This window comes from Labeo rohita, chromosome 17 (assembly GCF_022985175.1).
Source record: "Labeo rohita strain BAU-BD-2019 chromosome 17, IGBB_LRoh.1.0, whole genome shotgun sequence".
In the NCBI taxonomy this organism is placed as follows: Eukaryota; Metazoa; Chordata; class Actinopteri; order Cypriniformes; family Cyprinidae; genus Labeo; species Labeo rohita.
The window spans coordinates 14,474,027-14,486,193 of NC_066885.1; the positions used below are offsets into that span (position 1 = coordinate 14,474,027).

Here is a 12,167-nt window from a genome sequence, read left to right on the forward strand (position 1 = left end):
AAGTTATTTCAAACACGCGACTGATGCTGTGAAGTAAAAATAAGTTATGATGTTCTCTTTTGTTGGACAACAAGTTTAGAAAGGCTTGTCATTGCATTTCATTAGAAGGGAAGATGCTCTGCAAGTGTTGCTTTTTCAAATATATATATATATATATATATTCAAGTATAGTTGCTTTCTCAATTGAAAAATGCTGTGCCTCAGAAGCGCTCTGAAGTGCTCACAGCTAGGCTTTTTTAGCAGAGCACCTGCCGGTTTTGTCTGGTTAAAAATGCTTTGGTGGACACATGGCCTATTGTACATTTGTAATGTTTTAAAATATTATTTAATCTTAATTGAGCAATTATATTGTCTATTGTGGCAATATTGTTTTTCAGTGCATCTCAGTTTGGAAGCAAACTGGCTGAAAATATAATAGACAAGTGAAGGTCATGAAAGAATGGTTTGGAGAGATGGCTTGGAAATATTAAATATTACCCTCTCCAGGGCCTCCGTCACTCATATGGGCTTGATATCGGAAATTTTCTTTCCTTTTTAACCACTTGTATATAACCAGATGTCCAAGTTCTCTGTGGTCCATCACTGCTCACTTTACAATGGTATTCAATGCAATACAGCGCCAAGACATTTGAACACATATTGATTCATTTGTTCAGACTCTGAACTATGTATTTTTTGCCCTCTCAGTTTTGTAGAAAAGTTGTGGGAATAAGACAAAAATACAAGCTGGCACAAAAAATGTGGAGTATGTTTGATTTTGTGTTAAATTCTGTGATCTCAGACAGCTGCAGCGAATATGAGATAATTGACATTATAATGTATTAAACAGCATTTGCATGTAGTCTAGGCATTATGCGTCAGTGATGAAACGCGGTTCTGCTGGTGTTTATTTAATAAATGTATATCCACCTGGAGTCTATAGGTATAGAAGAGAGACAAAGCATCCTGATGTGGGTCACTGGGTGCATTAGAAGAGAGAGCTGTGTAGTGTCTAGCCGAGCACGAGGGAGGAACTGCAGCGGATTCTGCCAGATTCTGAGAATAACAAGAGGATAAGAGCGGAAGGAGAAGAATAGACAAAGTGGTCAAAAAAGTGGGAGAAGGAAATGGAAAACCGAGATGGACAAAGTACTGATATTATTAAAGGAGGAGGATGGGCAAAGTGGTACAGAAAGAAATGGAGATGGACAGAGACAAGAAAGAGGTAGACAGAGAATTAAGTTGTTTGTGTGAAATAAGCAACATCTGGAGATCACTGGAGTTCAGACCTGTGTAGCCGTTCAGTTTTGATTGAGAGGGAGAGAGAGAGTAAAAAAATAACTCCCTGCATCTTTTTTTCGATTTAATTACAGCACGTCTGCCAGCGTACGAGGTCGCGCCAGCTATTTTGTTGAGACTGGAATTGGAGCTTATGTTTATAACTTTTTCTCTTTCTCCCTCTCCCTCTCGGCCTCTCTGACATCCCCCTCTCACTCTCATCTTCTCTCTGATGGAGCTGTGGACTTCAGCAGCAGTAGCTGGATGGTCCATACGTATTGATTTCACGTTAAACGTTCATCCACAAGTGAAATTTGAGAACTAAGCTTCATATGGCTCTGCCTCCATATACATCACATTCTCAAGCTATTCAAATTTAGTGGACTGTAAAAACAAAAATTGCTCACTACTCAGAAATTAGCAAATTGGTTAAAATTGCTCCTGTTGCTCTTATAAAATTGGTTATTAGCAGCCATCACACACACACAGACATATGTGACCCTATTTGTAGCAATAGTCAACAATACAATTTTTCTTTTATGCCAAAAATCATTAGGATATTAAGTAAAGATCATGTTCCATGAAGATATTTTGATTATTAATATGCATTGCTTAGAACTTAATTTGCACAACTTTAAAGGTGATTTTCTCAATATTTAGATTTTTTGCACCCTCAGATTCTAGATTTTCAAATAGTTGTATCTCGGCCAATATTTTCCTATCCTAACAAACCATACATCATTGGAAAGCTTATTTATCAGCTTTCAGATTATGTATAAATTTCAATTTAAAAAAACTGACCCTTATGGCTGGTTTTGTGATTCAGGGTCACAAATGTTAAGCAGCACAACTGCTTTCTATGGAAGAATGTTTCCGCCACTGAATAAAAAATAAGGCAATTGCAACTTTTTCACTCACAATTTCATTCATTTTTTCTCGCAATTATGAGTTTACATCTCACATTTCTGACTTTTATTTTCAGAACTGCATGATACAAGCTCACTATTCTGACTTTCTTTCTCGTAATTGTGAGAGACAAACTTGCAATTCTGACTTTTTTTCTCAGAATTGTGAGATATAAACTCACAATTTTGAGTTATAAAGTCAGAACAGTCAGAATTGTAGGATGTAAACCTCCGGTTGTGAGAAATAAAGTCACAATTGTGAGATATAAAAATTGCAGTTGTGACTTTTTTCTCGCAAATGCAAGTTTGTATGTCACAATTCTGACTTTTTTTTCTCGCAATTGCAATATCTTGCAATTCTCCCTTTTTTTTTTAGAACTGCGTGGTATAAACTCACAATTCTGACTTGTTCTGAGAACTGTGAGATATAAACTCGCAATTGTGAGTTATAAACTCCAATTCTGAAGGGGAAAAAGACTGATATGTTGTCAAAATTGCGTCTTTTTATCTCAAAATTCTGACTTAACTCACAGTTGCATGTTAAAAAGTAAGATTTGCAAATTATTCTAAATTCTGACTTGCAATTCTGACTTTATTTCTCAGAATTGTGACTTTATCTTTTGCAATTGCTTGTTTATATCACACAATTCTAAAAAAAAGGTTTACCTTTTACCTTTTTTATTCGGTGGCAGAAACAGGCTTCCTTAGTTTTCAACATTAATAATAATAAGAAATGTTCTTTGAGCAGCAAATCAGCATATTAAAATGATTTCTGAAAGATCATGTGACACTTAAGACTGGAGTAATGTCTGCTAAAAATTCAAATTAAATACAAAAGAGTTAGTCATAGCATTACTTCACAATATTATTGTTTTACTGAAGTTTTGATCAAAAAATGCAACCATGCTGAGCATAAGAGACTTTCAGAAACATTAATCTTACCGACCCCAACCTGGTAGCATAAACTGTATATGTTTCATTTCATTTTTTTTTTATGTGGTTATTTTAATTACCATGCTCTTTGAGACCGTTCAGGCAACCCACTGGCTGGTTGATTTTAAAAATATGTCGTTTTGCACATTCCAAGTTATTATATTGCTGGTCTGCAATAGACACATTAGAAGAAGTGAGCGGAGCCGCATCACATGTGCTCAACCACTATGATCCAAAAACCATAATTACAATTCATATTACCAGGATTTACTCTGAATCTCAGCCCAGTGTCGTAAAATTCAATATAAACAGCTCATTATACTTCTGCTCCCCTTGCGCAGAATAATCTTAGGGCAAATAAACATTAGTGAATTTTTAAAAAAAAGAAAAATATGTGGCTTCACGGCCACAGGAGCAGCATTGAGTGCTGACTGGCTCTCTAGTGCGCCTTCTGAATCCAGAAGCGAGCGGGTTCAGTTCCACTCTCAGACGTGTTCTTCTTCATCAGAGACGGCATATGTAAACAGACGTCCCTGCTGAGCTAACCTGTCTACCAGAAGAGTCGCTGTGGGCAGAAATCAGCTGGGATCACAGTACCTAAATGGATCTGGCTTTGTGCTCCGTAAACTACTTCTATTACTGGCCCGCTGTGGTGATGTGTGGAGACCATAAAAGATCCTGCTGTTCTTTTGTTGTGGTTTTTATTGAGATATTTCAATGCAGACCACACAGTTTGTTCAGTTAACTGCTCGTCTGCAAACCTCATTTTATATTAAATGAAATATTAAAGTAGTTTTGTGCTAACATATTAAACTCATTTCTCACAAGGGCTGTGTTCCTTTGTTAGAGTATCTTTTTCTTTCTTTCTTTTTAAAGTGTTTTTCATTGCCACATCACTTTAATGTGCTGTTTAGGCAAATGGCAAATGATTTGATCAGATTTGTGTGAGAGCTATGCTAGATGCATTCTGGATAAAAATATATGAGCCTTTTCCTTTGATAGCTCTTCAAAAATAGTCAGTGTGTTCTGTATGATCATAAAAAGACTGCATCATAAATATTTTATTACATTACACATTTTCCCACTAACTAATGTTTTATAGTGCCCTACACTTCCATTCTAAAGTTTGGGGTCACTGGAATCAAAAAATTAATACTTTTATTCAGCAAGGGACACTTTAAATTGACCTAACTTTGGCAGTAAAGACATTCATAATGTTACAAAAAAATGGATTTTACATAAATCCTGTTCTGTTAAACTTTCTATTCATCAAAGGATCCTGAAAACACTGTTTGCACAAAAAAATTTAGCAGCACAATAGTTTTCAACATTGATAATAAAAAGAAATGTTTTTAAGCAGCAAATCAGCATATTAGAATGATTTCTGAAGGATCACGTGACACTAAAGACTGGAATGATGTCTGCTGAAAATTCAGCTTTTCCATTACAGGAATAATTTACATTTTATAAAAATGTAAATTTTGACTGTGATAATATTTCACATTATTACTGTTTTTACTGTAGTTTGACACTTAAGATACTTCTTTCAAGTCTTCTTTGGTGTGCCACAATATAAAAAAAAATACTGAGACAGATTTGAATGAAATGGGGGTGAATAATTATGACAGACCTTTCATTTTGGGGTGAACTCTCCGGCGAGACACTGCAGATGAATAGGGTAAAAAAATTAACTAGTAGTTATCACCTTACATACCCAGTTGATTGATTACGTTGATAATTGCAAACATTTTTTGTATTACAAGTTTTCTAAAATGTTAGGTTTACATTTTTTTGACATTAGAGTCAAATGTTTTTACAGAGGGAATTTTGGGTATCTCATTTTGTCACTCCATAATTCCTCCAAAATACTTCGAACAGACAGAAAACAATATATTTTTCACAATTTTTGGGGGAATAAAATGTTGTATATAATCAAACAAATTATATATGAACAAATCCCTCTGTAAAAACCTTCAGGATATTAAGTAGAATAAAAATGTAAAGTCTGGAGTGTATATGTGTTGCTGAAGTGGAGATTTATGGCTCAGTGTAAAAGAAAAGCTCATTTTGGGAAAACAGCCTTTAAAAATATGTATTGTAATTGAAATCCATTGACAAAAATAGATGAAGTGCTATAAAAGAAACACTTAACAGTGTCTTTTGGATGTTTTCTTTCCACTAGTCTGAAAAATCACTTTATGAAACCCCAAAAAGCCCAAAATCTCAAACTTGACAGGTGCATGAAAAAACAGTGTTTTTAAGAATGATTAGTCAACTAGTCTTTCAGCCAAAGTACTAATTGATTTTTAAAACATGTAGTTTTGAACACATCTAGTGAAAGCGACATAAAAGTGCGCAGCTCTGGTACAATGAGATGTTTGTCCTAGAGTTGACGCTGAAAAGTACTTTAGTACATCCATGTCCATAGCTTTCATTGGTCCATGGTTAAGCAGGAAAACAATTATAATTTAAACAGTGCTCAGTTGTCTGGGCAAAACATGTTGAAAAAACGGTCTGGGATACAGTGCACATCTGGGCACGAACCCAGTGGTTTCCTTACAATGATTTACATTACGGCACACATGTATTCACAGATTTATGTCACCGTCTGCTGAACATTCAATAACAAGTGTAAGAGAATGCTGTGTTTCACACGCATACATCAAATGTGCTGCGTACATCTTACACACGTGTGTTATGTGGCGTTGAAAGCATCCAGTCAGCCCTTCAGGGAGGGTTTTCATCAGGGATAGTCTTACGCCGTCTGTCTCAGCTGCGGTTCTGGGCGTTTAGGCTTTACGTCAGAGTCCTAAGTATCTTAAGGATTGATATTTTTATAAATGTTATCCTCATTTATATGTGCATGTGTGTAGTGTTTCAAGTAGGTCTGGTGTTTTAGGGAGGATCCGTGTGTTTGTGTGTGGGTTTAAATGTATTTACAGACTGTGTGTGTGGGTGTGCGGTTAGTGTGTAGGCATTTAGAAGGAGTGTATGTGTGTGGTTTGTGTGGGTGGGTGTGCATGTGTGGTTTGGCTTGAGTATGTGTGTATGTATTTAGAGAGGGTCCGTGTGGTTGGTGTGGCGTGTTTGTGTGTATGTGCTTGAACTGTTACCGTGATCCACAGGTGTTGGGCTGGTCAGGTTTCTTGTGTTGTTTGGTTTCAAGCTGAAATGCAGCCTGGCAGTGAACCAGAGTCTGGATTCATGGAGCACCTCGGGTTTAGTGTGGTAGACCTGTCCAGACACCTGTCAGACGAGAAGCCGGGGAGCACTGGGCATGAAAGAGAGACAATAAAAGAGACACATGTCCTCGCCGTCGCTCTGGCCGCCAGCTCGTGCACCTGTTGAGGAAGAGCTACGAGATGCCTGCTGGCATAAGAACATGAGAGACAGTCATGGTGTAGTATAGTCCTCTTGGAGGAGATTAAAACAAGCCAGCTGGCCTCCCTCACAAACACAGACCCAAAATTCAGTTTTCCTGTCTACATGTGCAGGAAACCCACAGCTCTTTCCACACCAGGTCTGGTAATGCAAGCTTATTAGGAAGTTCTCGAGTGCTGGCTTTAGAATTATAAACCCATTCTGGCTTTTAATGCTCTTGGCTTTATTAGTAATAGTGCTTGCTTAGGCAACGCCCAAACAATCACCCAAACACCCAGCCTCACTGCGTTGGGCTGCATTCATTAGTAATTGCGCACAAGTGTTCTTACTTAGATCAGAGACGGTTCTCACGCAAAATTCTCATGCATTAAATTTATTCATTCTCTCGTTCTAATGTTTATAAATCTGGATTATTTCGAATGAAGATCACGTACCTGCAGTTGCGAATTAGCATAAAACATGCCCAATTCATCTCCATATAAGGGATTTTCATTCAGCCTCTCCTGTGCAGCAATTCATCACTTTCTGCAAATGCATCCTTAAAATTTGGAGTCTTGCTTGAGAGTGTGTGTGTGTGTTTATGTGTGAAACTGGTTCTATATTAAAGGTGGATTGAAAATGTCAATACATGCATGAAGATTGAAGGCAAAAGTTTACATACACCTTGTATCTGCAAAATGTTAGTTTACCAAAATAAGGGGAATCATACAAAGTGCATGTTATTTTTTATTTAGTACTGACCTGAATAAGTTGTTTAACATAAAAGATGTTTACAGAGAAAATAAATAGTTGAATTTATTTAAAAAATGACCCCGTTCAAAAGTTTACATACACTTGATTCTTAATACCGTGTTGTTACCTGAATGATTCACAGCTGTTTTTTTTTTTTTTTAGTGATAGTTGTTCATGAGTCCTTTGTTTGTCCTGAACAGTTAAACTGCTCGCTGTTCTTCAGAAAAATCCTTCAGGTCCCACAAATTCTTTGGTCTTTCATTTTTGTGTATTTGATCCCTTTTCCAGCAGTGTCTGTGTATAATTTTAAGATCCATCTTTTCACACTGAGGACAACTGAGGGACTCATATGCAACTATTACAGAAGGTTCAAAGCTCTCTGATGCTTCAAAAGGAAACAAGATGCATTAAGAGCCAAGGGTGTAAACTTTTGAACAGATTGAAGATGTGTATATTTTTCATATTTTGCCTATATATCATATTTTTCATTTAGCACTGCCATTTAGAAGCAACAGAAGATATTTGCATGTTTCCCAGAAAACAAAATAAGTTACATTTAACCTGATCTTCAAATTCAAAAAGTTTTCACCCCCTGGCTCTTAATGCATTGTGTTTCCTTCTGGAGCATCAGTGAGCGTTTGAGCCTTCTGTAATAGTTACATATGAGTCCCTTAGTTGTCCTCAGTATGAAAAGATGGATCTCAAAATTATACAGTCATTGTTGTAATGGGTTCAAGGACAAACAAGGGACTCATGAACAACTGTCACTAAACAAAAAAACACAGCTGTGGATCATTCAGGTAACAACACAGTATTAAGAATCAAGTGTATGTAAACTTTTGCACGGGGCCATTTTTATAAATTCAACTATTATTTTCTTTTGTGGACTATATGTAAATAATATCTTATTCAGGTTAGTATTAAATAAAAAAATAACATACATTTTGTATGATCCCTCTTATTTAGGTAAACTAATTAACAATTTGCAGATTTTGCAAGGTGTATGTAGACTTTTGACTTCAACTGTATGTGGAAATGTTTAAAACAAGTGTAGTTTTCACCACATATAAGCTTCCGCTGTCCAGGAAATGTGATGGTGTGTGTGTGTGTGTGAGAGAGAGAGAGAGAGAGAGAGAAAGAGACAGAGAGTTTATAAGCACTTACACAGCTCATTGCTTTTCACCTGTTCAAGAACAGACTTAAACATTTTACGCTCTTTCTGTTTATGTGTGTGGTCTGCTCTTTGTAAGCTGTAATGTTCTGTGTTTGTGGGTCGTAACTGGTTTTACTTTTGAAAAGACCAATTTGAATTTTCATGTTGGTTCAGGGTGTTTTATGCTGGTCTAGCTGGTGAAAAAGCATGGCCATGTTTCTCGGCAGCAAAACCTGTAAGAACCGTACTGGGAACCATACAGTCTCAAGCTCGACTCCTCAAAGCTATATGCTTTTCCCAGATAAATTTGATTAGGCCTGGACTTGTGTGTCTAAACTAGAATACATAATAATTGCGTTTTGTCTGTTGGTGCACATGCACAGCACAGAAATAAACTATTATATGTACAGACTGATAGAAAGGGATGAGAGACGATGCACTACAACGCACTGCATGATGTTAAAAAGCAGTACAAACATACATTTCAAATTGAGACCTCTTTGGAAACATCAAACGAGAGATGAAAGACAGACGGAGCGAGAGTTGAATAGTGTGAAAGACAAGATGAGAGATCACTGGGGAAAAACAAACCCCTGTTTACACTTTCCCTGTAAATATTCTCATTTTGTTTGCTTGTTTTTGTGTATCTGCTTCTTCCGTTGCTTTACATTTGATCAGAAATCAGACATTGTTTATACACTTGTCCTTGAATTCTTGCTTTGTTGTGGGTTTGTTGTGGATAAAAAGCATGTTGTTATGTCTAAAGCCTTGGTTGCACTGAAAGGCGGTGATCATTGCCTGCACTCCCATTGGTAGTTGTAACTGCTTGTTTGCATAAAGTCAAACTCTGCAGTATTTGTCAGTCATTAAACAGTACTAATGTCTGGTCACATTTTAATTGCAAGTTAATTTAAGTAAGAATGGCCCTTAAAGGTGCAGTTCACTCAAAACTGAAAATTCGTGTCACACTCATGTCGTTCCAAAGCATGTATACATGTTGGTAACCAAATAGTTTCTATTCCCATTTACTTACATTGTATTTTTGCCCATACAATGCAAGTCCATGAGAATCAAAACTGTTTGAAAGTCAGATAGAGGTTTGGAACATCATGATGGTGAATACATTTTTATTTTTGGGTGTACAGACACCATTCAGACAGATCTGAGGTCTGTGCTATTATTCTGAGATGCCGACCTTGATTTAGTCCTGTGCGTCATCGTCTTATGAAGATTCCCAGCTGTGATTCCGAGCAACCACATCCGTGTTTTCTTCATCCTAATAGATGTATAAAAGATGGATTACATTTCACATCCGTTTCCTCACAGCTGTGCTGTGTTTTGTCTCCTTATTAGCAAGATGTTTAATACTTTCACACAGACGTAACTGATAATTATCAGAACCCATTATCCCTTTTCTAGTAAGGAATTCTTGTAGGGAATTTGGTTGCATTTGATTTTTTTTTTTTTTTTCATTTTATTTTAATATTTTTTTAATGAGCCTATTTATTTATTTATTTATTTATTTATTTATTTATTTATTTATTTATTTATTTATTTATTTATTTTTCCTGTTCCAAAAGCTAGTGAGCTGACTACCTAGAGAGTATTTTAAGGAACTTTCCAACAGGTAGAACGCAACATGACGCTGTCCTATAAGATTCCTAATTTTCGCATTTGTGGAGAACAGTGTTATTTAAGATTATTAATATACTATTATAATATTTATTAATAATTTGGATTGGCTTGTAGTTATTCATTTATTAATTAATTAATTTTTTTCTGTTTTCATTTTAATTTTAGTTGTATGGATGTTACGTGATTTCAGCATGTTTTTTAATTAATTCGAGGTTTTTCTATTTCTATATAATTTTTTTGTTTTAATTTTAGTTTTATTGCTTTAACTTAAACATATTTATTTCAGTTAGCTGCCAAGGTAACAAATTGAAGTTTTATATGTAATATTTTCATTTTATTTATTTCAGTTATATTTCAGTTACCAAAATTGCTTTTAATAGTTTTAGTTAATAATAACACCAGTGGTGAAGGCAATTCCAGAATGCACTGCAACAAACTGAATAAAATTCATTAATTGAGCTCACTTGGCCAGTTAACTTTATTCTGATATACAAATAAACAGAAAAAAGGATTGTACAGAAAAACTAATATGGTTATTACAGAAATAAATAAAAGAGAGTGTTATGTGTTATGACTGATTTTTGTTTGTGTGCTTGCAGTATGTGTTTGTACAAATGGTATTCAGTTGTATGTGTAATAAACATAATACAAAATAACTTTGATTTATGTGTATGCTGATGCTTTGTATGTTGCATGTAAATAGTTTCATTTACATGTGAACAGAAGCATGCCTGCATGTTCAGGGTGCCGTTTTCCATATAGCCTTGAGCAGGTAATTAATCAAAATGAAAACCACATAAATTAAAATATGAATACATGAATAAATAAAATATAAGAATATTTCAATATGGACATAAATCATTGTAACAAAAAGAGAGAGTGACAGAATGAAAAAAAAATATCTAAAAAGTAAGGTGTTGAATTTTTTTTTATTTTTTTGCAGAGTACAAAACCCAGTTTCAATGTCGATGCACCAGAGCAAAACCCAGAAGTTCATGGTTCAACAGAAAAACTACCACACTCACACGCAGGTGCACGGAGTCGGACCCACCCTGAACCGGGCCATCCCACTTTCAGTGGGACACAACCCACTAAATGGTAAGTACAATTCATCTAGTGCTGGATCTTAGATTTTTCACAGCACATTAGTATGGAAGAACATTGTCAGTTAAAACGCCTAAAAAGCACTGTAAAGCAGTTGTGGCCTACTTGTTAGAGAAACTGTAAAGCAGTCGTGGCCTAATGGTTAGAGAGACTGTAAAGCAGTAGGTGGGGGGAGTGACACATTTCCTTTCCTTTCTTTTCCTTTCCTTCCTAAAGTAGTTCATAAGACTTTTCCGTTCCTTTCCAGAATAAAAGATTCCTGATAATTTACTTACCCCCATGTCATCCAAGATGTTCATGTCTTTCTTTCTTCAGTTAAAAAAAAGTAAGGTTTTTGAGGAAAACATTCCAGGATTTTTCTCCATGTAGTGGACTTCAATGGGAGCAAATGAGTTGAAGGTCCAAATTTCAGTTTCAGTGCAGCTTCAAAGGGCTCTACACGATCCCAGCCGAGGAATAAGGGTCTTATCTAGCAAAATGATCAGTCATTTTCTAAAAAAAAAACGCATTACGTAATAATGTTGGAAAAGTCACGCATGATTAGTTCTTCTTCTGTGTACTTCTGTTCAAAAAGGTAGGATAGAGCGAAAATCTCATTTTCTCCTTCACAAACTTTAATCTTTGTTTTGTAAAGGCTGTTTGACTTTTTTTGCATGTTCACTTTGTAAACTCTGGGCCGGTACTTCTGCCTGTCACGCGTGACCTTTCCAACATGATTACGTAATGTATGAAGTCAAGCTAGTGTAAAACAAGCAATTGTGGTTACGCATGTTTTTTTTTTTTTTTTTTTAATGACTGATCATTTTGCTAGATAAGACCCCTATTCCTTAGCTGGGATTGTATAGAGCCCTTTGAAGCTGCATTAAAATGGCAGTTTGGACCTTCAACCCCTTTGCACCCATTGAAGTCCACTATATGGAGAAAAATGTTTTCCTCCAAAACCTTAATTTCTTTTTGACTGAAAGAATGATATGAACATCTTGGATGACATGGAGTTGAGTGAATTATAAGGAAATTTTTATTCTGGAACTTGAAGTAAGAACTTGACGTTCATGTGGGACTGAAGA

At 35.8% G+C, this 12,167-nt stretch overlaps 1 protein-coding gene across 1 annotated transcript in view; it reads left to right on the forward strand.

The window, feature by feature from the left end:
- Positions 1-12,167, forward strand: part of ltbp1 (latent transforming growth factor beta binding protein 1) — a 96,901-nt gene that overhangs the window by 22,709 nt on the left and 62,025 nt on the right. The window contains 1 exon segment of the mRNA XM_051133550.1: positions 10,940-11,094. Within this exon segment, the coding sequence (XP_050989507.1) occupies positions 10,940-11,094 (155 nt within the window).